This window comes from Puma concolor, chromosome A2, assembly GCF_028749965.1.
Source record: "Puma concolor isolate L17-30 chromosome A2, mPumCon1.1.hap2, whole genome shotgun sequence".
Classification (NCBI taxonomy): Eukaryota; Metazoa; Chordata; class Mammalia; order Carnivora; family Felidae; genus Puma; species Puma concolor.
This window is the reverse complement of record NC_141668.1, coordinates 171,950,488-171,976,778: the sequence shown is the minus strand read 5'-3', so window position 1 is coordinate 171,976,778 and position 26,291 is coordinate 171,950,488. Positions and strand designations below refer to the sequence as shown.

At 63.6% G+C, this 26,291-nt stretch overlaps 1 protein-coding gene across 9 annotated transcripts in view; it reads left to right on the top strand.

Annotated features, from left to right (window-relative positions):
* Nucleotides 1–22,443, top strand: part of ARID3A (AT-rich interaction domain 3A) — a 32,323-nt gene extending 9,880 nt beyond the window's left edge. For all 9 annotated transcript variants that reach the window (XM_086699747.1, XM_086699743.1, XM_086699750.1 and 6 more), the window contains 6 exons: nucleotides 11,802–11,874; nucleotides 15,018–15,201; nucleotides 15,394–15,641; nucleotides 17,434–17,730; nucleotides 18,441–18,539; nucleotides 18,995–22,443. In XM_086699747.1, coding sequence (XP_086555873.1) covers nucleotides 11,802–11,874; nucleotides 15,018–15,201; nucleotides 15,394–15,641; nucleotides 17,434–17,730; nucleotides 18,441–18,539; nucleotides 18,995–19,173 — 1,080 coding nt within the window. In that variant the 3' untranslated portion in view covers nucleotides 19,174–22,443. The remainder of the gene's footprint in view (nucleotides 1–11,801; nucleotides 11,875–15,017; nucleotides 15,202–15,393; nucleotides 15,642–17,433; nucleotides 17,731–18,440; nucleotides 18,540–18,994) is intronic.
* Nucleotides 22,444–26,291: the final 3,848 nt, after the last annotated feature.

The window sequence follows — 26,291 nt, the reverse complement described above, 5'->3', positions numbered from 1 at the left end:
TGCTCCTGTCCTCACTCAGGGTCTCTGTGCATCCGAGCGCTCCCCGTCGCTGGTTTCTCCTTAGCTACTGTGGTTTCCTCGCGGGGCTGACGACAACAGTGTCTGTTTCCCTGTTTGCCTGCTGTGAATGATGCTGCCTCGAACATCTTTGGCCCTGGGCAACATAGGGTGGGGGTGGGGATTTGGGGAGGAGCCCCCAAGGCTGCAGGGAGCCCTTAGGGATTGGGGCTGGGCCAGGGGGAAGGTTGAGGAGAAGGTTGCCCAGACGCTCTGGGGCTGGGGCTTTGCGGGATACGTAAGAGTTCGCTAGATGGAGAGAGAAGGGTAGAGTGTGCGTCTGGGAACCGCGTGGCTGGAACATCCAGTAGGAGGGGTGGGGGTGAGCAGACATTAGGGCAGACGAAAGGTGGGCTCTAGGGGAGCCTTGGCAGGGTCTGGAGTGGGGCAAGTGAGTGACACGGGTGACCCCTCTGGGCCTGTGGTCCGGACGGGACTGGAAGAGGCTCAGTCTGCTGGGCCAGGGGCGCAGGATGAAAATGTTTCTGGTGGAAGAGGGTGTCCTGAACAGAGGGCACAGCCTGGGCAAAGGTTTAGAGGTCAGACAGTAGGTCCTGAACCTGGCGACATCCGTCTGCCGTGCTTGGAACAGAGTGGGCAGCAGGCCAGGCCCTGTGTGTCCTGGGGCCCGTCTCTGATGCCCAGCCTCTTCCTGTGGCGCCAGGAGCCCGGGGCCGTGTGCTTGGGGGCGGGGAGGGTGTGGAGAAGCCCCTGGGAACTTGGCCCACCCCGCCTGGGGCAGCGCCTGCCTCATCAAAGCCGCTGTGGCTGCTGGCACGGAGCCAGCGGGCCGTGGCGGGCATGGGGAGGGTGCCCGCCCGCCAGCCCCTGGCACTGTGCCCCTGCCCGTGCCAGCCCTGGGAACCGCACTGACTCAGCGGAAGAACCTTATCTGGCCCCTGCGCCGCCACCAGCCACCCAGTCACCGCCGTGGGGTCACGGCCGCCGGGGCCTGGCCCCACGCCCACCACCCGTTCCCCACCCTAGTGGCCGCTGCCAAGCTCCCGGCCCGCCCCACGCTTTCTAATAACACACGCAGCCACCGCAGGGAGTGGTGCCCAGCGGGCAGTGTCCACGTTCTGTGTCCGGTTAGGGGATGGGCACGGGTGAGCCACACAGGGTGCAGCCCTCAGACGTGGGGGTGGGGGGGGGGCAGGTGCGGGGTCCCCGGGACCTGGGGGGCGGGGGGGGGGGCAGTCTCCAAGGGCCCCGTGTTTGCTGGCATCTGTGTTCACCGGAGCAGGGGGTCCGGGGGCATCCTGGGGCCCTCTGGGTGTTCGTAACCCACGCGTGTGCTGATGCTGAGGCTTTCCTGCGTGTTCATCTGAACATCCTGGAGCCATGCGAACTCCCCTGCAGCGTCTTTTATGCGTATCTGTCGCCTCAGAGGTGTGTTTGTGCGTCCCCTCGCCTGCTGTGATTGTGCACACGTGCACGGGCACCGTGTGACGGGTCCCTCCCCTTCGTGGACGTGTTGGTGTGTGTCCTGCAGTCTGGACGTGCTTGTGGAAGGCCGGGCCCATGTGTTTCAGAGTGTGGGGAGCCCAGTGCATTGCATGTCCCCTGGGTCCCTGCGTGATGGGCTGACCGTCCCCCGTGGTTGTGTGCAAATACAGGGAGCTGGAGGCCCACGTGCGTGTGAGCCTGGTGTGTCCACGCCCCCCCCCCCCCCCCCCCCCCGCGACCAGCTCACCTTGGCCCTGAAGCGTGAGGTCGAGGTGCGATCCATTAACCATTACCCAGAAAGTCACATTGTCCAGGTCAGTGATGGCTTCAACTGGCCCTGGGGTCAGCTCAACCTCTGAACCTGCCTGCCCCCTGCTGATGCTCCCCAGGGAGCCCTGAGGTGTGAACAGGGCCTGGGGGCAGGTTGTGGGGGTGAGGGGGGGGCTGCCAAGTTCAATTCCTTCTTCAGCTCTGTGGGATCTTGGGCAGGAACAAGCTCTCCCTGACCCAGAGGTGTCGTCGGGGGGGGGGGGCTGCTGGGTGGGGCTCTGCCCTCTCCGTGCCTTAGTTTCCCTGTCTGCGTCGTAAACCCCCTGTCCCTAAGTTTCCAGATCCCGGGGCCAGCATCGCCCCCGGGGACATGGAGCTGCGTCTCCCTGGCTGTTTGCAGCCGCCCTGTGACCCCATTTACAGACGCTGTCGCCCTGCTGGGTCAGGGGAGCGGCTGGGGGTGCAGGCTGGTGGGTGGGCACGCGCAGAGGGCGGGGCACGGACCGCCCCTTCTCTGCTGGCCAGGCTGCACGCGGCTGAGGACAATTGGGGGGGTCACGGGGTTAAACGGTAACCAGTCTGCCTATTGAAGGCCCCAGCACGGGACGCGGCCTTGCCCCGCTGGCAGGGCTCTTGTGGGGTGTGTGTGGGGGGGCACAGAGCCAGCACCACCCACCACCCCCTCCAGACCAGGCCCGGCACCTCAGGGCCACACTCTGGTCCTCCCTGACAAGGAAAGGGGACAAACAGAAACATTCCAGGAAGAAACGCGCTGTGAGCTGATGGTAGTCAGTCCCCCGGACTCAACATCTGCCGGGACGCCAGGACGTGGGTTTGGGAACGGTCTCCTCGGGTGTCGTTAGTTGAGATGAGCCTGTGCTGGAGTGGGGTGGGCCCTGAGTCCGATGACCTGCGTCCCTGTAAGAAGAGAGCCTTGCAGGCGGACCTCAGGCAGCCGCGGGAGGCCTGGCCTCTGTGGACCTTCCGTGGGGATTGGGGGCAGGGTCGCGGCCGGGATTCGGGCGGGAAGTGCCAGGCTGTGCCCCCGCGAGTGTGCCTGCCTGAGCCTGGTCCTTCCACGAGAGCGCGGGGTGTCTGCTGTGAACCAGCCTGCGTCCTGGGCCCTGGGGACGCATCCGTGGACAAAGCAGGCAGAGGAGGCCATCCCGCGGCGTGGGGGTGTGGGGCCCAGTGGGCTGGGCTGGCACCGTGGCAAGGGCGGGCTGTCTGGGGCCATTATCTTCGAGAGAGTGAGGGCGTGTCTTGTTTGTGTGTCTGGCTGGAAGGGAGTGTCTGTGCCTGTGCCAGGGACCACGTTGGGGTGGCGTGGCCTGCCAATCCATGGGGAGGGCCGTGGGTCTGTGTGCGCCCTTGGCCGCGTACGGGGGCTATGGGTGTGTCTGGGCAGGGTGGTGGGTCTTGGGGTTTCTCTCCAGGTGCGGTGGCCCCTGGGGGTGGGTCTCACATCTGCCCAGGCTGGCGTGGTGGGGCATGGCCTTGGGCCCTAGTTCCTGGTCCAGCTGTGTCCTGTCTGCTTCGTGAGGGGTCTCTGAGGGTCCCCCCCACCCCGGTGGCACCTGCCCAGCCCCCTGGCCCCAGGGGCTCCCCGTGGCAGGCCAGGTGGGGGCTGCTAACTTTCCTAGTGTTTTTCATCGCCCCCACTTTGTGGCCAGATGCACAGATGTTTCCCCAGGATTCGGGCTGGCTGGAACCAGTGTGGCCTGCCAGGGTCACCTGGCTTCTTGCTGGGGGAGCTGGGCCTGGAGCCGGGTCCCTGGTTGCTCTGCCTCCCCCAGCCCAGACCCCCCCCCCCCCGCACCATGCTTTCTCCTCAGCTGCCACTTTCCCAGGTGGCCCCTGCCCATGGTGGCCTGGGGACAGTCTATGCACTCGCTGACTGGGTGCCGGATTCTGGGAAGGACAGCGGGGCTTGAGGTCTCTCATCTCTCTCTGGCCCCCGCAAGGGGCCGGAGGGCCCAGCCACCGGCCCATTGCTGTCTGTGCCCCCCCCCCCCCCGCGAGCCTCAGTTTCCCCATCTGTGAACCGGGCAGCGTTAGAGTGAGTGCTGGTTGTTGCTGTAGTTAATTAGCACTCGGGTGTCCTGGCAGAGGAGTGGTGGGGTGGGGCGAGCGCCAGCCTCGCGCTGCCTGGGGCTGCCCCTCTGTGTCCGGCTCCTCTTGTCCCTAGGATGGTGGCCCACGCGGAGGTGGGATGCCCGGGAGGTAAGCTCTGCTGGTCCCGCTCAGCCGCTGGCCTCCGCGGGGCAGACCCGACCCTTCCTTGTGTCTTCCGTCCGGGCTCTGGCAGAGGCTTCTGTGGGTGCGCCCAGCGGGGACCCCGGGGCCCCTTCCTCTCGACTCCTGGGCAGAGGGAGGGAGGCGGGGGGCAGCCCCCTGGCTCTCTGCACCGGGCGCAGGCTGGCCGGCGATGGCGGGACGGGGACAGCACAGCCAGGGCAGGGACATCTTTCTGAGCCTTCCCAGCCACCAGGAAATTCCCTTTCAGAGAAAACCCCGTGATGGGACTTTTAGTTCCTGGGTGCCGGGCCCTGGCCACAGCACTGGACCCCTGGCCGCTCGGAGCCGGGAGCCAGGTGGGAGCTGCGAGGCTGTTTGGTGACCCTTGTACGAAATGCCCCAAGGCCGAGTGCGACATTGGATATCTAACTGCTTGGGGTTGAGGGGAGAAGATTCAGGATTCTTGGCTTTCTGACCTGAAGCATGTGCCCAGAGTGCCAGGTGCTTTAGGGCAGGGTCTCTCCCCAGCCCTGCGAGGCTCCACACGGCCTGGGGCACCCGAGGGCCGGGTCCTGGGTTCCGTGCTGCCCTGCAGGTTTCTCTCAGCCCCCCTGCTTCCTGGTCCGAGGTGGGCTCCCCTCGGCCAGTGTGTGAGGGGCCCCCACAGGGACTGGAGGCCGGCGGGATTTGCCTGTCATTTGCATGCTGCGTGGGGCGAGGAATTGCCGCTTCCCCACCTCTTCCTAGAATTGTTCCTCAGCCGCCCTCCATCGAGGGTGCGTTCTCAGGGCTGGACCTGTGGGTGTGCCCCCGTGGGCCTCAGTTTCCCCAGCTTTGGCATGGTGCTGGCGGGCGATCGGCTTGTCTGGCCACCAAGGTGGTTCCTCCCCCGTCCCCCACCCCCAGCTACGTCCTGGTCCCCACGGTCCCCACCTCGATGCCGCAGGCGCCCCTGCCCACTTCACTGAGGCCCCGGGGTGGCCCCGGCCGTGCAGAAGGCCGACCGGGAGAGGACAGCAGTGTGGTGTCGGGGCACATGCCCGGCCCGCACAATCTGGAAATCCAGAAAGAAGTGCCCCTAAGCTTCAGCTCCACGTTAAGCCTTGTGACTCGTTTCTGGAGCTTTTTATTAATATCTGTCATGGGTGGGGTGCCGTCTTTTCAGAGAGGGGCACATGGCCGGCCGGGGGTGCGAGGCCGAGCGGACAGATGTTTGTGCCCTGCCCAGAATCACTTCCTCAATCTCCTGCGAGCCCCGTGGGCTCACCACATCTGTGTGGAGGAGGCTGAGCCGGCGCTGACGGGAAATGAAAGGCGGCCTGGTCGCCCAGGCGGGTGCCCCAGGGGTCGGGTGCACCAGGAGGGCGGCTCACGGGAAGGGCGCGAGGTCGCCCGGACGTCGCCTGAGGCCCTGCTGCGTGCGGCAGCAAGTGACCCCCGCCCCCGGGGCCGCTGCGCCTGCCTCGGATCCTGCCGTGTCCCCCACTGGCCTGTGGTTCCCTTGGGCAGCGTCCAGCAGCAGCCTTGACATACAGAAGGTGCTCAACGCGGCTGCAAAACGGGTTGTCTCGGCCGACGCCTGTGGGCTGACACAGCTCCCGCTCGGCGTCCACCTCTTCTGAGAGGTGTCGTGGGAGTTTCCACGGCAGAATTTTCCCTCAGGTGCAAAACTCCCCGGGAGCCCGGCCGGGCCGTCCGCTGGCCTGCGTGCTTGCAGCGCAGGGACGGGGCACCGGCTTCCTGGTCACGTCATCCCTGCCCCCTGCGATGGGTAGACTGGGGCTCGGAGCACAGACAGGGAGGGTTCCCCACTCTGGGTTCTTCCACCCCGACCCACCTCCCCGCCAGGTGCCCGCTGAGCTCCATCCTTTCTTCGTTCACCACGTTGCTGCGGGGCCACTGTCGCGAGGGGTGGGGCCCGAGCTTTGCCACGTCGGGGCCGTGCCACCTTGGACGAGGCGAGCCGTTGGCGGTCCACAGATGCTGCCAGGAGACCTGCCCTCTGCCCACCTCAGTTTCCCCAGGTGCACAGTGGCCTGGAGGAGTGGTGGGGAGGCCCAGTGGTTGCCGCCCTGCCTGCCCGGCCCCAGCACCTGCGGCTGTTTCTGTGAATGTGGGAGGCTGGGGCGGCCCCCAGGGACTCTGTTCCCGGCCCACCTGGGGCCCCCGGCAACAAGGCTGGACATGCTGAGTCATCTCGGTCGGTGGGGAGAGGCTTTGTGCGGGGGATGGGAGGGGGCCCAGGGCCGAGAGCCTCAGTGAGCCTCCTTCCTTCCTTCATTAGCGGGCGCCGAGCCCAGCACCCGCAGCCCCCAGACCTGCCCTTGGGGGCTGTCGTCTGGGTGTGGGGGGAGCCCTTCGCCGAACGAGCACAGTCATATGCCCGGTGACAGACGCTGGGGGCGGTGGGGGTGCGGAGCCTCACTGGCCGTGCTGCCCCGGCCTGGGGGTCAGACCCGGCCGCGGGAGCAGAGGCTTCGGTGGGAGGAGGGCTCCAGCTGGACCTGGCGTTATACTGCAGAGGGGCCGGTGTGGTGGGGCAGAGGTGCCTCGGGGAGCAGCTGCTGGGCCTGGAAAGCAGGAAGCCTGGGCTTTATCCTGACAGCGATAGGGAGCCATGGTCGGCTTTAGAGCAGAGGAGACCCGATGGCATCTGTCTGTAGAGATGAAAGGTCCTTGGACCCTCTGCCCCTGGGAGCTTGCATCTGGTTTACTGTCCTGGTCAGTCTCCGGGGTGGGGGGGTGCGGGGGATAAAAAACAGTGTTGCCACCTTCTCTGCTGTTTCACTTTGCCTTCAGGAGTTACGGTGAATAAATCCTTCTCCCAAACCCTGAGGACGTAAAGACAGGCGAGGGTATACCGATGTGTGTCAGCAGCAGGCCCGTAAGGACAGCCCTGCGCCCACCGGCGGGTAACCGACGAGCAGCGCGTCCACCCACACGCGCGGGAATGCCGCTCGCCTCCAGCAGGCGCGTCCACAGGCGGGAAGGGGGCTCGTGGGGGCGGGGCCTGGCTGACCGGGTTGGGTTTGGGAAGATGGAATGTTCTGGAATTACATAGAGATGGTGGTTGCGTAACTCCGTGAACACACTCGATGCCGCCGAAATACTTTGAGATGGTGAATTCTGTGTGATGTGGATCTCACTCCCGTGGATCCTTTTTTTCCAGGTTTAGAGACAAGTAGGTGAGGTTACACACTTAGCGTCCTGGGCCCCCCGGCCCTGCCTGTGACGCTGCCACCCACCGACCCTGGTTTCGGGCCATGGAGGAGGACACACTCCTGGTGTCCTGTAAGCCGTGTTGGGCACTGCAACAGCAAGCCTTTCTAACAGGCTTCCTGTCCTTGGCATTGCTCTGCCTTCCCTTCCTTGGTGGCTTGGGGCTCACGGGCCCCGGAACGGCAGGCACTGGGCTTTCTTCATGTTTCCTAATTTTGGTTCCTCTCTCTGCCTTGTAAGGACAGCGGCGGCCTCCCCCCCCCCCCCCCCCCCGGTCTCCCTGCGGGCCCAGCAGCCTCCTCCTCAGGTGGAGCCCTGCGGACTTTGGAGCCGCCTGGGTGGCAGGAGGGGGCCTGAGCAGACACCGTTAAAGGGGCAAAGGTCCTCCCAGGGGCCCTGCAGGCGGTTGCTTTACAGCCTGGGCCCCTCTGCCTTGGGCTAGACGCCGCCCCCCCCCCCCCCTCCCGGGGCCCCGTGGTGGGCTGGGAACTGGCTCGGGGTTGCCCAGGTGGGGCCTCCTGGGGATGTGATCTTGTCGGAGCGTCATGCCTGGGGAGGGGGCCGCTTGTGTGCTGGGTCCTGGTAGTGCCCTCCCCGCACAAGCACGTCCCCAGGCCAGGCCCCTCGCTTTGTGGGCTTGGTGGCCAAGGGCGGGGGGGGGGGGGGGGGGGCTCCTCCTCACACCTTCAATGCTGACAGGCTGGGGAGGGGTCCCCCGCCGAGGGTGAGCTCCTTGGCCTCTGCAGGGCAGCTGAAGGCCCCTCTCCAGCTCCCAGATACACAACTTGACCTGGTCAGCGGTATGGCCCGCTGACCAACAAGGAGTCTCCTAGCACAGACAATGCTCCTTAACCACAAACAAGAATTTCCTGTTTGCCCATCCTGCGCTTGGGGGTGGGGAGCGCTTACCTTGTTTTTGCCACTACCTGGGCCTCCCACACGGCTGCCCCTCAGTGAGAGCACTCGGGAAGGGGTGAGGGCAGGAGGGGCGGCCAGTGTGCAAAGCCAGGTCTCGGGTGGGGGACACGGGATGGGACAGGAGCTCATGCTCAGACTGCCGGGCTCTGGCTGCTGCATGGGGTGACCAGGGAGGCTTGGCCCTACCCACTCTGTGCCTCAGTTTCCTTTTCTGTGAAGTGGGTGGGGCTGGGGTGGGGAAGAGCACTTGGCAACAAGGGGTCCCCCGCCTCCGTCACCCTCCGCCACAGCCGAGAGACAGGCAGGGGGCCCGTGGGGGGCTGGGTGTACCCCCCTGACGCGGCCGGCTGGGGCCCAGGGAGGGGCATGGCTGCCCCTTTCCCTGGCGGAAAGCTGGGGCCCCCAGCTGCCCGTCTGCCCAGCGTAGGATGTCACTCGCCCACAGCATGAGCCTTGTGGGGCACATAACAGATCTGGAAAAGGGTTAGCGGCCCCATCCCGTGGCACACTGAGAAATCAAGGCCCGTGTGTTAAGCAGCCGCCTGGTACCCGGTTGTAGACATTGGGGACGAAGCAGACAGGGTCTATGTGACCTTCTGCTGGGGCACACGGGCCTGTGGCCAGCCCCGCGTGTAAACCCACGTGGCTCGGGCAGTGGGAGGGCAGGGGAAGAGTGTCAGTAAACGAGAAAGTCGCCCACGGTCAGTAAACATGTTCCAGTGGGAGCAGACCATGTGCCACGGAGATGGGGCAGCAGCCGTGACCCCGGGGGGCGGGGGCCCCGTGGGGGGGGGGGCGGGTTTGAGGAGAGAGAGCGGGAGAAGCCAGCGGGGGCGGTCCAGGCGGGAGGCGCTGCTGGGGCAAAGGCGCGGACGTGGGACTGGTTTGGAAGCTGGAGGAAGTGGGGGGGGGGGGCGGGGGGGGTCCTCCGGGGCCCTCGTGGGCTGCAGGGCCGTTGGGGGGTGGCTGGTGCCACTAGGTCAGGCGGGGCCAGGGCGAGAGCCGAGACTGGCGCGGGTCGTCTGTCCCAGCCCTCGGCCCCAAGGGAGGGGCTCCGGCGGCTTCGCGGGTGTCCAGCCTGGGTTTGCGGCCGTGGCAGGCGACTGGTTTCAGTGCCCCCCCCCCCCGGCCCACCTCAAGCGGGGCAGAGGCCTGGGCCGAGCGAGGGGTGTGTTGTGTCCCCGCGGTGTGAGTTGGAGCCTCGTGAGGACAGGCGGTGGGCGTGCCGGCCTGCAGTGGGGCCCGGACGCTGCCCCCCCGTGCCCCCGTCCCTCCGGCCTGGCCGGGGCAGCAGGGGAGCGGAACTTGGGGCCTGAGCCCCATAAAGCTGGGGTGGCCTTTACTGCCTGCCTTTGTTGTCAGCTGCCCACAGCAACAGCCGTTAAAGCGGCCTCCCCCCGGCAGCCGGGGGCCCTGCACATCCCCCTTTACGGCCTCGAACAATACCCTGGCCCCACGGGGGTCTGACTGGGCCCTGCCACAGGCCTGTCCACCCACCGTTTGGCCTGGGGGCTAACAGCTCCCCCACCTAGCCAGCTGCCAGGTCTCGGGGGAGCTGGTCTCCATCCTGAGCCTCAGTTTCCCCGCCTGGGATGCAGGGGTCACGACGGTTCCTGGAGCTCCAGGTGAAGCTGTCGTGTTTATGGTGAGCCGTCCTCGCGAATGGGAGGACTGAGGCACGAGGGGCACTGAGGTCTCTCGGGACCGGGTCCAGGGAGGTTCAGGCAGGGTGGACACCACCCCCCCCCCGCCCCCGCCCCAGGTCAGGATCTCACAGATGTTGCCGCCTATCAGGAGGGGCCTGTGTGCGCGGCCGTAGCAATGACCACAGACTGTGAGACTGAAAACAGCAGGAATTTGTTTTCCTGAATTCGGGAGCCAGATGTCCGAGATCCAGGTGGGGCAGGGCCATGCTCCCCCGCGGCTCCAAGGAGGGTCTTTCCTGCGTCTTGCCGCCTCTGGTGTGGCCGGCGGCCCCTGGCGGCCCTCAGTTGTGGCCTCGTCCTCACACGGCCTTCTCCGTGGCTGTGTCTCTTCTCCTAGAAGGACACGTGTTGTGGGATTAGGGCCACCCTATCCCGAGTACGACCTCAGCTTAACTGACCACATCCTCCACGACCCCATTTCCAGATAAGATTGCACAGGTGGGGGTTCGGGTGGAGGTGAACCTGGGGACACCTGCTGTCTCCAGCGAGACTCCAAAACGTGGTGATGCCCCTCTGCCCAGGCTGGCCCACACGGAGGCAAGTCAGGGATCAGCGAACGACCATTTATTCACCGACTGCCGTGTGCTTGACCCCACCTAGACACTAGTGACAAACCACACGAAGCCCCCACATCCCACACGAGCGAGCGGGCCGACGGGAGACCCGACCGGCGTGTAGTCCCACGGGGCGTGGTGCAGGAAGGGTCAGGGAGGAGACTGGGTGTGAGGTCCCAGGAGGGGGGTGTGCGTGGCAGGGTGTGTGGGCGGGAGAGGCGGGGACGGGGCAGGGGAGGATGGCCGAGGTCCACCTGCAGGCCACACACCCTCAGGCAGGGGGAGGCGTGGGGCCTCCCTGACCACCATAAATCAGCACAGGAATGTAGCTGGCCAGCCTGGCTGGGGCAGGGCAGAGACAAAGACTCAGCCTGGACCACCCCGGCCTGTGCCCGGAGGCCCCGCGTTGTTGTCTCTGTTCCACCGATGGGGGAACCAAACCCCAGAGAGGGGAGGGAGGCTGAGGGGCGGCCAGCCCCGGAGACCCTGCCTCCGAAGCCCCCGGGGATGTGGCAGGCGCTGGGCGTTGGCGTGTTCTTGGGCCCTAATGATGGACTGTCCCAGCCGGGGCTGATTGGTGGTTTCAAGGCCCCCCACGGGCCCGATCCCTCTGGGTCCATTCCCCAGGGCTTAACGTGAAGGTTGCTCTTTGCCGCCGCCCCCCTCCAACTCCACTCTCCAGTCACCTCTGCTGCCGGCCCCTGGGAGCAGGTGGTCAATGCAGCCGGGGACCCCCGAGCCCTTCACCCAATGACTGGAGAGCCCAGGGCAGAGTCTGGGCCGAAGGGCCCTGACATTCCCAGGCTCTGGGTTCTCGCCTGCCTCTGGGCCTCAATTTCCTCATCTACAAAACAGAGCCGCCTCTCGGGGGGCAGCTCCAGGATGTGGCCTCTGCGTGCTGGCTGTCTGGGACGAATGGTGTCTCCCAAATGACATGTCAAGACCCAGCTCCCGGCCCGAGAACGAGCTCCTGTGGGGAGCAGGGTCTTTGCAGGTGTCGTTAGTTAAGGGGGAGACGAGGGGCCCAATCCAGTGGGGGGTGTCCTCAAAGAAGCAGGGTTCCGACAGGTGCACGGAGGAGCCCGTGGAGGTGCTGGAGGGACACCTGGGGCTCCAGGAGCGGGCCAGCAGGAGGGACCCGCCTCAGGAGACCCCTGGGTCTGGGCGCTGCCCTTCAGGGCTGCAGGAGACTCAACCTTTGTTCTAAGGGGCCCAGCATGTGGCTTGGGGGCGGCCAACCGCCATGGGAGACACACGCAGGTACCTGTGTCTTCATCTGAACCTGGGGCCTCAGGACCTCGGACCTGCCTCTGCCGGCCGCCCCTCAGTGGGGATGTGGCGCCCGTGCCCAAGCGCTGACACCGGCTGACCCTTCCCCTCCCTGACCCCACAGCTCTACGAACTGGACGGGGACCCCAAGAGGAAGGAGTTCCTGGACGACTTGTTCAGCTTCATGCAGAAGCGAGGTGAGGCTCGCCCACGGGGGTCCTGGGGACTGGCGCCTGCTTGGCAGTCGGGTCTGATGGGGGAGGCACAGGTGGGAGCGTCTAAGGGGTAGGTCCTTGGGTAGGAGGTGTCTGGTCCCCAGCCCAGAACCGTCAGGTCAGGCCTTTTTCTGCTGCCGAGACCCATGGTGTGATGGAGTCCTGGCTCCCAGGGACCCCCGGCCACCGCCCCCAGGGTCCCCTGCAGCAGAGCCGGCCTCCAGGGAGCAGAGGTGGACGGCCAGGAGGGCAGCTGGGCCCCGGGACAATAGGATAGAAGTTCCTCGGGTTGGCTTCACGGCCTTCGTGGTCTTGACACTGGTGTTCCGTGGCTGCTGGTGCAAGGCCAGTCCCGGCCCCTCCCCTGTGCCTACGGGGGGGGGGGGGGTGCTCAGTTCCCCCGTCTGTAAGACGGGCCAGGAACAGTTGCCACTGTGTGGCGGCACCCCACACATGCTGAGCACAGGGCTGCATTTATGAAGTGCCAACAGCGTACCAGGCCAAGCCCCCGCCTCTGCAGCCCGTCCCACCCCCTGGGTCTGGGGTGTAGTAGATGCCGAACACGGCCCGGCCGGTAAATGCCTGGTGACCGAGGCCTGCAGAACAGGAAGATGACCGGGAGCAAAGGCCCAAGGGGCAGGGACCGGTCTGGGTGGACGTCCCCAGACCCCAGGGGGTCCCCCGCACCCCCACGCGTGGCCTCGGCCTCGGCTCTGAGCTGCCACGGGGCGAGAGGCCTGGCCGGCCGGGGGCCCTGAGGGCACCCACTGCACAGCGGAGCTCATTCCTCTGCGTGCTAGACAGCCCGCCTCGTGGGCCGTTCAGGGAAGGAAACTGAGGCCGGGGAGGGGATGCATCCTCCGAGCCCTGAGGCAGGAAGGGGCGGGCCCAGCTGGGGTGCTGCAGGGTCCACCTGGGGCCGCCGCAGGGGCTGGCCGCAGCTGGCTTTGTCCAGGGCCTCTTTGCGCCCCTCCCTCTCGAACAGCCTCTGTAAACACAGGCCCAGCCGCCCAGCCGGAAGGGAAGGGCAGGGGGCTGCGGCCTTCGCATTAACCCCTCCCGTGCCGGGGCTGGGGGAATCCAGACCCGGTCCTGGGGTGGGGGCCCCCTCCTTGTTATCACTGGGACCAGTCACATCCAGGGCCCGCTGCCCACCGTGTGGTCAGAGAGATCCTCCCCCACTCGCTTTATCGACCCGTCCACACCTGCCGGAGCCCCCTTCCCCTCCCCCCCCCCCGCCCCCACCACCCTGCCGTGGGGCCCCGAGCTTCCCGGCCCAGAGCCCACTCATCCCGCCCGAGACTGGGCCTGGTGTCCTGGAGGTCGGGAAGTACCGTGAGCCGCCCTTGGGTATGGGTGAGGCGGGGGCCACACGGGACCGTGAGGGTCGGCGTCCAGCTCTGCCATCCTCGCCGAGCCGGGCTCCCCTGGAGGGCAGGGAGCGACAAACTCCTCTGCAACCCTCAGAACCCAGCCCCAAGTGCCCCTTTCCCTTGCCATCTTCTTGGACCCTCCCCTTCTGTAACTGGCAGGCTTTGGGGCTGAGAGTGCGTTAGACCCCTCCCCCCTGGGCCCCGGACACCATGCCCTGCATCCCACAAGCCCTCCTTCGCTCCAGACGCAGAGAAAGTAATTTTTTTTCACGTCACAAAGGAGAAGGCTCTGAGAATTCTCTGGGGGCTGGGAATGCGAGAGGGGTCCTGGCTGCGCCCCACCCTCCTCCTGTTTCCTTGAAGACCTCCCCACCCTCCTTATCTCCTTGCTGCCCCCACTGCCCCTGTCCTCCACCGGTGCCTCTCTGCTCTCCACCCTGCTCCTTCTGTAAACATCCGTCCAGGCCCCGTGCAGAGCCAGGGCGTGGGGTCCCCAGAGGATCTTTTGTGTGATTCTTTCTGTTCTTTCTCAGTGCAGAACCTGAACCAATGTCCCAGGTGGGCCGGGGCTGGGTGAGCCCCTGACACTTGTCGCTTTTTCCTCTCTCCCTCTCGGGCTGAAAAATGGAATTGGGTAGGGTCGGTCGGGGTGGGGGGGGGGGGCGGTGGTGAGGGGGGGTAGTCTGAGTTCCAGCTTTCTCCACCCTCTCCGGGTTGTCCTCAGTTAGTGGGGGTTTTGAAACCTGGAAAGGACAGAAGAGGCAGGAGGTGACCCCAGAGCATCTGGCTCTGGGGCCCAGGAACCAGGGTCCCAGGAGTGTGGACCGGCTGGCCCCTCACGTGAAGCTGGGCTGGCCCTTCTCCGGGAGCCACAGCCCGGGGCCTCCATTTGCCCATCTCCGGGGTGCGGCGACGTGCCCTGTAGGCTGTGACGCGGGCCGGTCGCATCTCGCTGTTTTTTCCTGAGCCCACGCCGTGTGCCAGCCTGGGCTCCAGGGGATCTGAGCCGGGCGACTCCAGCTGACCAGGACAGCAGCCAGGGCCAGATGTCAGAGCTGGGTTTCCGCGGCAGGGAGGGTCGAAACGGGGGGCTTCTCCACCCTCGGCCGAGAAGGTGCCAGACAGGCTGGGCCACGGGCTTCTGCATCAGGGGCGCGTGAGGAGGACAGGGACGGCAGCAGTTACGAGGGTCAGTGTGGGTGGAAAAGGGGACCAGCCCGCCACCCCGCTCTCTCAGCTGCAGGGTGGATTAGCCAAGTGCTGCCTCCTCGCGGCTGCAAACCCCTGGGAAGCCCGGGACCCGGAGGGCACCTGCCTCGGGGACGCAGGCGGGTTGTTTTGGCCACTGTGCTTGTCGATGGAGCCACACTCACAAGGGCCGTGTTTCTCACACACGTCCCCAGGTTGGCCCCGCAGCCTGTCCCGGGTCTCTGTACCCCCGGGTGAGCCTCTGATGGAGACACGGGCCTCCTTGTGCTCTCTCAAGGGGGGGTTCCCCCGGCGATTCTACCCCCAGGAGACACATGGATGTCTGTGGTTGTCATGACTGGAGGGCTCCTGACCTCGAGGGGGCGGGGCCGGGGAGCTGCTGAGGCCCCGCAGAGGATATCCTGCCCCCGTGTGCCCGCGACAGGAGAGACCTCTCTGGACAGGCGCGTTGGCTGTACACGTGCCGTCTGCTGCGCCTGTGGCTCTGCCCCCCTCCCCCCCCCCCCCCCCCACTAACCTGCACTCCCTGCCCCGCGCCTGCAGGGACGCCCGTGAACCGCATCCCCATCATGGCCAAGCAGGTGCTTGACCTGTTCATGCTGTACGTGCTGGTGACGGAGAAGGGCGGCCTGGTGGAGGTCATCAACAAGAAGCTGTGGAGGGAGATCACCAAAGGCCTCAACCTGCCCACGTCCATCACCAGCGCTGCCTTCACCCTGCGGACCCAGTGAGTGCCCGCCGGCGCCCCGCATAGGGGAGGCGGGAGGGGCCGGGGCGGCCGCGGAGAGCCAGTCCTGACGTCAGGGTGCGGGTTGAGGACGGTCCGCCTCGAGCTCACTCGGCTGGGTGGCGGGATTGGCGAGGGCGGTCCTGGGGGGGCCCCGGCGCCATCCTGTCCCTGCCCCTGCCCCTGCCACAGGTACATGAAGTACTTGTATCCCTACGAGTGTGAGAAGCGCGGCCTCAGCAACCCCAACGAGCTGCAGGCGGCCATCGACAGCAACCGGCGGGAGGGCCGGCGCCAGAGTTTCGGGGGCTCCCTGTTCGCCTACTCGCCGGGCGGGGCCCACGGCATGCTGTCCTCGCCCAAGCTGCCCGTGCCCTCCCTGGGCCTGGCCGCCAGCACCAACGGCAGCTCCATCACCCCGGCCCCCAAGATCAAGAAAGGTAAGGGCCGCGCGTCCCTGGGGCCCGGACCCCATTCTGCTCCGGGCCCCGGGCTTTCTGACCCCCCTCTGGGTACTGCGCCCCCCAGTGGGCGTGACTAAGCCGGGCCCTTCTCCCAACCCCAGAGCAAGCAGACATCACTAATCGTTCAGGATCAGGCACAGTTTCCCAGCCTGTGCCCGCGGCAGACATTACTAATCGAGCACCGCTTCCCCAGTCCGAGCTGCTGCACCCGTTTCTGACTGGGCGCCCGGTTCCTTCCCAATCCCTTGGCCGGTGTTACTAGCAAATTACTGTAGCGTCGCCCGAGTTCTGCCTGTGGGCGGCAGTATTGACGGCTGGAGTTTTTCTGGTCCCTTGCCCACGGCAGACCTTACGAGCTGATTGCTGAATTCTTTTCCCTTTGAGCTTCAGGACCTTCTCAACACTGTCCAGCAGGGATGGTCACGGGTGTGGTGTGGGCCCCCCCCACTGGCCCTTCAACCTTCCCCGAATCTAGTGCTGGGTGTGTCTGGGCAGCTCACCGGCCCCTCCTGGGCCCGGCTTTCCTGCTGGGGAAACGGGAAAGCGATCCCTTCTTTGTGGGTTTGTGGAAGGAGAGCCTTTGGTGTGTCCGGCCCCCAGCAGGCAGCGGGCCCAGTTTTCGAATGCCTGGCAGGGAGCCCCCCATTCGTGGCAGGCACCACCAGCCGATCACAGCCTTCTCACCCAGCGAGCCTCTGAATCCTTCCTAGCACAGAAACACCAACGGCACACGTGGCGGTGTGGTCTCAAGCAGGCGAAGCCCCCTGCGTGTCTCTCACCTGCCACCTGGGCTGGGACTCCCTGCCTCCTGGGGTGGCCGGGGGATCCAGCGTGATCCCCACGACTTAGGCCTGGTCAGATCCTAGGCGAATGGGGTCCCACTAGCGTCACTCAGCCCTCTGTGGACCTCAGTTTACCTACCCCCACCCCTGGGGAGCTCCGGTGATGCCCACGAGTCAGTATAAACGTCCGCCGGGCGTGAGGCCTCATGCGGGAGCTGGGGAGGTGCTGGCCGGCAGGGAGGAGGGTTTTCTGATGGCTGAGGTGGTGTTGGAGTGAGCCCAGAAGACGGGGACAAAGGAGAGAGTGCCAAAGACCCTAGCAGAGGTGTGGGGGGGGGGCGGGGGGGGGGCGCCCGCGGGCGCCCGCCCACCGCCCAGCATGCAGGCAGCCCCGGGATAGGCATGGGCAGAAGAGTCGGGAAAAGAAGAGACAGCAGGTCACGGTGGGACCAGCGGGTAGAAACTGCGATGGGGACATTTGCTTCGACCACAGAGGAGGTGAATGGTTGGCAGCTGGTTCTGGGTTCGAGTCCCAGCTCCGCGCCCCCCACCCCCACCCCCTATGGCTTTGGCAACATTTCCACATCCTCCGAGCCGCCTCCCCCGTGAAGCGGCCGTAAGAGGGTGGAGGCAGGTGCGCGAGTGTCGAGACAGCCTCTCGAGGCGGTTCGAGCCGAGCGCGTCAGACGAGACACGTGGCGCTTCCCAGCTGCTCCAACTAGTGCCGTCCGCAGCAAGTGCTGTGACAGCGTCTCTGTGCGACGTCCGTGCTGGATGCGACTGTGACACTGTCGTTCCCGTCGCGGCGGTACCCGGTGTCAGGCTGACCTTAGATCTGGCAGCGCTCGCCTGCTTCCGCGGAGAGGACGTGCGCACCCCGTGGGCGGAGGTGTCCAGGCGCATGCGCGGTCCTGCCGCGGGCGGAGGGCCGCACCGGGCCGCTGCGGGTCCCTCCTGCCCACCGACTCTTCTTCTCTCCCGTCTAGAGGAGGACTCGGCCATCCCTATCACGGTGCCCGGCCGCCTGCCGGTCTCCCTGGCGGGTCACCCTGTGGTGGCCGCCCAGGCGGCAGCGGTGCAAGCAGCGGCGGCCCAGGCGGCCGTGGCGGCCCAGGCGGCCGCCCTGGAGCAGCTTCGGGAGAAGCTGGAGTCTGGGGAGCCGCCTGAGAAGAAGATGGCCCTCGTGACTGAGGAGCAGCAGCGGCTTGTGCAGCGGGCCCTGCAGCAGAACTTCTTGGCCATGACGGCCCAGCTGCCCATGAGCATCCGCATCAACAGCCAAGGTACCAACCCGGCGCCCGAACCCTCCCTGCTGCGTGCTCCCGTAACAAAGTAAGGGCCTCGTAGTCGACATATGTAAAGAGTGCCTGCAGATCAATAAGAAAAAAAAAAAAAGCTAACCCCATAAAAGACCCGGGCAGTGGTGACGAGTAGTAAGTTCATGTGGAAAGCCGACTCGGGGATCTGCGCGTTAGCGAGGAGACGCCCGTCGGAGTTTGATAGTATCGAACGTCGGTCGGGATACGGGAACGTGGGCCCACCCGGTCTCGCTGGTGGGAGTCTTAAGGAGGTGACAGTTGGGCAACCTCTTCCCAAAATAGAAAACATTCTTGCCCTGCGACCCAGTGGTTCTCCTGGGATCTGCCGCAGACGCTCCAGGAAGCACACGTAGCCGAGGGCGCTTCCCTGCGGTCACTGGCGTGATGCTGCTTGTGATAGTGGAGCCTTGAAGCCACTCGTGTGTCCATCAGCAGGGGATGGAACGAGTCAAGTCTAGACGGCTCTGTGGCCGTTAAGACCCGTCATCGTGAGAAAAGCCAGTTTAGGCAGATACGTTCTTCCTCGGTAAATATTTATTGACTACCTACCGTGTGTGCCGGTGACAGATCCGGTCCGCGCTCGGTGACTCGTGAAGTCCAGCGGGGGTGACGGAAGCAGGCCCTCGCACAGACGCATGTGTGACTGCAGATGGCCGTGTTTCTTCTTCCCACAGCCTGCGAGAGCCGCCAGGACTCGGCTGCGAACTTGACCAGCCCCAATGGCAGCAACAGTATTAGCATGTCGGTGGAGATTAACGGGATCATGTACACAGGTAGGACCAGCCGGGCCCCACGCCGTCCTTGGCTGCTTGTCTCCCCGTTAACTCGGTAGCCCTGGGTCGCCCCTACCCCCCGGGCCGGCCGGCCGGCCGGCCGGAGCCCATAGGAGACCGCAGCGAGGTAGTCCGCACGGCATCCGTGGCACGGTGCTGGGCACACGGCAGCTGCTCAGAAGGCAGACCCCTTGTCGCGTTCTTCCTGTGGCAGGTGGTATTGACGAGTTCCTTCTCAACAACCCGAGTAGTCAGCCGGGAGCTCCCACGGGCCACCAGGAGGTGCCGTGGACACAGAGGGGCTCCGCTGCTAAGGGAGGGCGACTCCCAGGGACGGAGAAGGGGGGGACCTGTGGCCTCCCTGTCCCCACAGCCCCCGTGGGTGACTTTGTGGGGTGTCAGTGCTCAGGACCTTTCGACTCGGTGACGTGTTTCTCCTCCTGTCCTCGCGTTAGGAGTGCTGTTTGCTCAGCCACCGTCCGCTCCCAGCAAAGGCGGTGGTGGTGGCAGCCGGGGAGGGACCAGCGGGACCAGCAGCAGCAGCAGCAGCAGCAGCAGCACGGGCAGCCAGGCCGGGCCGGCGGGCTTGTCCACACCTGCCACGTCTTCTACCTCAAATAACTCATTGCCTTAACCGCACCACTCCCCACCTGCCGCCCCCCCGCCCCTGCCTGGGTGGGGGGTCGAGGTGGGCCACGCAGGGGCCGGGACGGCGGAAGATACGGGTGGGGAGGGGAGGTATCCACAAAGGAGCCACAGCTAACGCCAAAAAGAAAAGAAAAAAATATATACATATATATATATAAAGAAAATTTAATAAAACAGGGGAAAACCAAGGAACACTTGAATTACTCAGGTTTCGGACATTCAGAGACATGAATTGTGAGAACAGCAAAGGAAATCGGAAAAGAGAGAGGCATGTGTCTCCTAGGCTTTCCTGCAGCCCTGCCGGACCGACCGACCGACTGGGGTCTGGGGTCTGGGGTGTGTTTGGACCAGTTGCCATGGGAGGCCAATCCTGTTTACCTCATACATCTCTGCACTGTGTGTTTTCATTTTTGTCTGTTTTTTTTTTTTTGCCTTTTTTTTTTTTTCCCATTCATCACACACCACACCCAGCTCCTTGTGTTGAATGAAACCCCTGAGCCACGATCAGTAGAGTTTTTTTTCTCGTTGCTTTTTGGGAACTTTTTTTTTTTTTTTTTTTTTTTTTTTAAGAAACAGTGATACTCAAACTCTATAGGGTTTTTAAGAGGTTTCGGGGTTTTGTTTTGTAAATAATCTATTTTATTCTTGGGGGAGGAATCAAACCTTAGGAAAAGGATATATATATATATATATCTATATATTTGTGTTCATTCAGGGAAACTGGACTTGAAAATGCAAAAAAAAAAAAAAAAAAGAAAAGTAATACCCTTTTTATTTTCCCATAACTGATTCGGGTTCCTTGTGCGTTTCCTGTAGCGCAGTGGGCAGCTGGCAGGCCCAGAGCCAGGAGAGGTGATGAACTCAGGTGCTACGGGGGGGTGGGGGGGGGCGTGAATTCAGACCGGTGACCGGCGAGGCGACCGTGACATCCGTGGTCCTGTCTGTTCGCTGTGCTTTTCGTGCTGGCGCTGCAGAGGCCGGAAGTCTTAAGTAGAAAGCGCACGGTGAAGGACCTCGGCGTGGGAGGGGGCTCCCTCCAGCTGTCCAGCCCCCGGGCTCCTGTCTCAGGGATGAATGTGGCCTGGGGGCTCCCGAGTGAAAGGGCTACTCCGGGAGATTATCCATACTGGGGACGGGGTGAGCCGGGCTTAGCTCAGGGCGAGGTTTTTGGGGCCACGGCATCCTGAACCCCCCCCCCCCCAATTCTCTTCTCCTTAACTGTCGCCTTTTTCTCTCTTGGCCCCTTTTGCTTGGGGCCACACCTCCCTGCAGGAACTAAAGTAACTGAATGGAGACCACACCAGGTCCCCACACGCCCCGTCCTCCTGGTTAGAAGGTGGGTGTCGGGGGGGGGGGGGGCACCGCTGGAGGGAGGGGGTTATTGCAGTGGCTGGTGATGGGCCTCAGGAGGCGGCAGTGTTTGCCCCAGGCGGGTCTGGGGACTTTCTTGGCTGCCCTGCCGTCCCGTGTCCCCGTGGACCAGGTGGTGTTTGGTAGTGTTTTCACACGGTGCGGGATTTTCGTTTGGGGAGGGGGTGGCTCGGCTGTTCCCGGGGCGAGGCTGTACTCTCTACTTGGGCTCAGGAGCCCAGCTTCAGGAGGCTGAGGGGGCAGTGCCAGCCTGGCAGCCTCCCAGCTTCCCCCACCCAGGCATCACCCTGTAGCCTTGGAGACCTGGGGGCAGGGGGAGGTCCTGAGCCCCCCAGGTCTGGGTTTTCTGTTATGTGGGGCTTTGGTGTGTGTTTGGAAGGCAACCCCTTTCTTTGGGATATCTCAGGGTCGTTGACACCCCCACACCCCACCCTTTCAGGAGTGGGTGGCGGGAGTGGGGTTTCCTCTCTGCTTTTCCTTCTAGAAGGCTCTGCCCTTCCCGTCTGTCACTGCAGCAGCACAATCATTGTGGGAGGGGGATCCCTTGTCCCCGGGCACAGTCGGGCTCCACGCGAGAACCTGGGAGCCTCTGCCCCTTCTCTCCTCCCGCCCCGAACTGCCCCGTGGGCGCCCTGGGCCCACGTGGAGGGGGGGGGGGCGGTCCGCAGCGCTTTCTTCCTACCTCAGGTCTGACTCTTGATGCCAAAACCCATGCCCGGGCCTGGCCCTCTGCGGCTGGCCCAGGGTCTCCGCAGGGACGTGCACCTGTCCCCTCGACTCCCCCCCACCCCCGCCCGTGGGGCCCCTCCCCCTGGAAAGCCTGTGCGCCCGCTTTGTTCGTGCGTGTGCCGTGTGTCCACGTGTATCTTGTGGGTGGTGTGGCCTCCCGGATGTAACGCAGGGTGTGGCCCGCTGTTCCAGTGGTGACTGTAGGGACAGGTGGGGGCGGGGCTTGGGCGGGGCTCGGGGCCGGGTCCCACCCTCCAGGCCACAGCCGGGAGCCGGGGCGGCCGTGGGCCTTCGAGCCGGTGGGGCCCTCCCCTGCCTCTGCCTTAGGTGCCCGCGTTCAGCCGCCTGCCACTGCCGTCTCTGGGCTTAGGGAAGGGGAGGCTTTCTGGGGTGCGGATGGGCACCCCCTTATGCACACGCGGGTGGGGATGGGGGCGGCTGTGTCCTGGCTGGTGCACTGTTCGTTCCAGAGGGGGTGGACCCCAGACTCAGGGCGGAGAGGGGCTCCCTGGGGCTGTCTTGCTGGAGGTGTTGCTTCTAGAATCTTCCGTGCGCCCACCCCTGAGCTGGGGGCTGGGCTGTCTGGGGGCGGGCAGGCGCGGTAGTCTCCATTCCTCTGCATTTGTAAACCCATTTTCACTGTATCACTTTTGCCCACTGTCTCCTTTTTTCCCCCTTAACTTTGCTTCTGCGTTTTTTCTTGGCAAACATGAATTCAGCCTTTCATTCCTGACAGAAATTTCAGTTTCTCTGGGGTTTGTCAGACGGCGTGGGTACCGCGCCAGGACTCAGGTTAAAGTGAAAAAAACTTCCAAAAAAAAAAAAAAAAAAGGTTTAAAACGACTCTACCTCTGGCCGGGCCCGGCCTGTCGCGCCCTGGTAAGACTTCAGTGTTTGCAGAACATTCAGGTATTAAAAGGGAAAAAAAAAAAAAAAAAAAAAAAAGATAAAAGACCAAAAAAAAAAAAAAAAAGGAAAGAAAGAAAGAAAAAAAAGGTGTGTGATTTTGAAATTTAAAAGAACACTGAAAGTTTACATTTTATAACATTATTATGCAGATTGTATTTAAACTTCAAAAATATTTAAGACAATTGTAACCCTGTAAAGCTGATGAGGTATTAAAACAAGACAAAACACTTCTGACTTTTAACAGAAATTGTGTCCTGTGGTGGTTTTTTTCGTGTGTGTGTGGGGGGACATCAGAGGTTGTCACACTGGGGAGCTCCTGGCACCAAGGGGTGGGGCCCAGGAGCCCCCCGCCCCCAAATGCCAGCTGTGTCCAGGGGACGGGCCCTGGCTAAGCCGTTCCTCAGCATCCCCCTTCTAAGAGTGTGTGTGTGGCCATATGCACGTCCCTGGGGACCTGGTGGTACAAAGGCTGTTTTAGGGATTGGGGGGGGACCTCGGTGGCAGGGCCGGGCCTCCCAGCCTGTCCCCCCCCCCCCCCAGGCTAGCTCTCCTGCCTGCAGGGTTCCTTGGCCCCCGGCACTGTCACTGTGGGATTTGTAACCTAGGCCCCCTGGGTGCGGCCTTCTCTGCCAGTCCCTCATCCGTCTGGAAACTTCCGCAGCACTCTGCCTTGTGTTTCTGCTGCCTCTGCTTCTGGGCCACCCGGGGCGCCCCTCAGCTCGACTGGCCGGACGCGTGTGGGGTGCCCGCGTGGGAGTCCCCCACCCCCACTGGAGCAGGGCCCAGCCTGCCCCCACCTGCCTTCCCGCCCTCTGTGCTTTGGCTCGAGGTTTCACGTTGTAGGATTCGTTGGTGCGGCCTGAGAAACCAGACCCCAGGGGTGGGGTCGGGCCCCCGCACAGACGGAAGGGGGCCCCTGGGCGCCCTGCCTCCGAACCCAAAGCACACTGGCTCCGCAGCTTTGTGGCTGGGAGAGATTTTCTGGGACGTCCGCTCCATTCGCCCTCGTGACACCCGCACACAGGCTGTGCCGGGCTCAAGGTCAGCGAGGCCTGCAGCGGGCACGCCCCACCTCCCCCTGGCCGGCCCCTCCCGCCCGGGTCAGCACCCCAAGGCCGCACCAGGAACGGGGGACAGCCAGCCGCCCCTCCGGTCCGAGCTGGCGGTTGCCCCGGTTTATCCACCCGCTTTCCGCACCTGCTAGAAGTGAGTCAGCTGTTCATCCTGGGCCCAGCCTCTATGGGCCTGGGGGGCCAGGAGAGGTCAGAGGACAGGTCACCCACCTTCCTCTAGGGCCCCTCCCCCTCACACACCGGAGATCAAGAAAAATCCTTTAAAACGGGAAAACACTCCTTCTTGCAAACTGGCCCAGCCGGTGCTTCCCTTCATTCCTCCCTGAAGAGCCCCTGAGGTCACACGGCCCCTGGGGGACCAGGGAGGCGGCAGGCCCCGTCACTGCCCGCCCGGCCTCCCAGAACCCGGCGGCCTCTGTCCCCCTGGCCTCCCTCTCCGCGCCTGTGAGGAGGCCGGGAAGGCTCCTGGAGGTAACGTGGGGACCCGCGTCCAGCCAGCAGAGCTGAGGGAACCTGCAAGGCACCAGGAAGGGATGCCTGAGCAAGAGGTTTTCACCGAGTCCTCTGCCTTCCCTCCCACCACGCGTGGCCCGGACGGGGCTGCCCTGGGAAGGGGCCTGTGGGCCAGGACGCCAGAAAGGGGGGTCGGTTTGTTTCTTCAGTGTGTACCCACTGCCTACAAACAGGAGGTGCCCAATAATGAAAAAATAATAACGAGCGAGAACTCGGGGCTTAGGGGCACCTGCACGGCTCAGTCGATTAAGCGTCCGGCTCCTGATTTCCACTCAGGTTACGATCTCACGGTTCGTGGGACTGAGCCCCGTGTCCGGCTCTGTGCTGACAGGGTGGAGCCTGCTTGGGATTCTCTCCCTCTCTCCCTCCGCCCCTCCCTCGCTCCCTTGCGCTCTCCTTCTCTCAAAGACAAAAAAGAATTCAGGGCTTACTGGGGTGGCGGTGGGGGAACCGTATCTGTGCCTCGGTTTCCCCCATCCTGCTTCTGCCCCTCTAGCCACACACTACAGACTTGGATTTGGGAACCAGGCATCCAGCTGGCACCAAGGAGGTCTGGCGACAGGGGTGGTCCCTGGACGACCCCCCCCCCCAAAGTGTGGCTGTAGCCTTTCTCTTCTGACACAACTGGTCTGTCCTCATTCCACGCTGGCTGGGCTGGGGGTGGGGTGACCTCTGACCTCCTGGGAGGAGAGGAGGGGGAAGGAGGCCTGTGAGGGGCCAGGACTGCGATCCAGCTGTCGCCTGGGCCTGCCCCTGCCTGAGTGCCAGCAACCAGCACCCTCCGGGCATCAAGCCCCCTCACACTCTGGCACCCGTCTGCACAGTTGGTGTTTTCTGCAACCCACATCTGCTGGGCCTGCCCCTGTGTCCTGGATCCCAGGGATCTGGAGGCTTCCAGGCCAGACTTCCTGGAAGCAGACGCAGACCCAGGACCCAGATCCCATAGCTACGGGAAACTACAGTCGCTGCAGTGGCTGTGCATGTGGGGAAACTGAGGCCCAGAACTTCACAGTGATTCGCCTCACAGCTCAGAAGTGCAGGTTCAAAGGGCGCCTGGGTGGCGATCGAGTGTCCGGACTATGGCTCAGGTCACGACAATCTCTCGGTTCATGAGTTCAAGCCCCATGTCGGGCTCTGTGCTGACAGCTCAGAGCCTGGAGCCTGCGTTGCGTTGTCTCCTCCTCTCTCTTGGCCCCTCCCAGGCTCACACTCTCTCTCTCTCAAAAATTTTTAAAAATTGAAAAAAAAGTGCAGATTGAAGCCTTGAGCTGATGTTTAGAAGAAAGGCCACCAGGGTCCACTCCTGGGAGCCATACAGTGGCATTCTCAAACACATTCTCAAACCAGATTCCACGGAGCGCCAGGGACTCGGGATTCAAAGATTTGATTTTGGGAAACCAATGTTTGAAAAGCGTAAATTAGCATTCCAGGCATTTTGTTTTTCTTATTCACACTTTTTTTTTTTTAATGTTTATTTGTTTTTGAGAGAGACAGTGTGAGCGGGGGAGGGGCAGAGAGGGAGGGAGACACAGAGCCCGACGCAGGGCTTGAACTCATGAACCGGAGATCATGACCTGAACAGAAGACAGACGCCAGTGTTTAAAATAATATTTGAGGGGGCATGTGGGTGGCTCAGCTGAGCACCCGACATCAGCTCAGGTCATGGTCTCATGGTTTAGTCCTTGAGTCTGAGCCCCCCTCCCATGGGGCTCTGTGCTGTCAGAGCAAAGCCTGCTTCAGATCCTCTGCCCCTCCCCCGCTCATGCTCTAGCTCTCAGAAAAATACATGAACATTTGAAGAAAATAAAAAGGGGCGCCTGGGTGGCTCAGTTGGTTAAGCATCTGACTTTGGCTCAGGTCACGATCTCTCAGTTTGCAAGTTCGAGCCCTGCATCAGCTCTCCTGTCAGCGCAGAGCCTGCTTCTGATCCTGTCACCCTTTCTCTCTGCCCTTCCCCCGCTTGCACAAGCTCTCTCTCAAAAATAAACATTAAAATTTTTTTTTAAATATTAACAAAAACATTTGCGGAACCTAGGAGCATCAACTCGTTGTGAGGGTGGAAATCAGGGAGACCTGGTTCCACTTGCGACCTGTCTGAACTAGGAGGTCCCTGCACACTCAGCTCTCCTCACGTCAATTTACAAGCGTCCTTAAGTTCCCAATGGATCCCCGCCCTCCAGGATAAAATAAAATCCAGGCTACCCACTGGCTGAAAGGCCCTGCACTGCCCAGCTCCATCCTCCATGGTCTGCCCCAGGGCCTTTGCACGTTCCTCTGCCCACCTTTCCCTCCAAGTTGTTAATTCCCTGCTCAAGTGACACCTGCTCTCGGAAGCCCCTCTTCCAGATCCCCAAACTAGGCAGGTCCCCCGTGGCAGCCCTTTCATCCCCGTAACTGCTTCTTGTTGTGGCCCCAGGGCTGGGAGCAGCCGCCCTGGGCAAAAGCCCTTTCCGGGTCCGGCCTCCCGGTCCGAGGCTCGCGCCTGCCACCTGGCGGTCGGGGCTGGAGC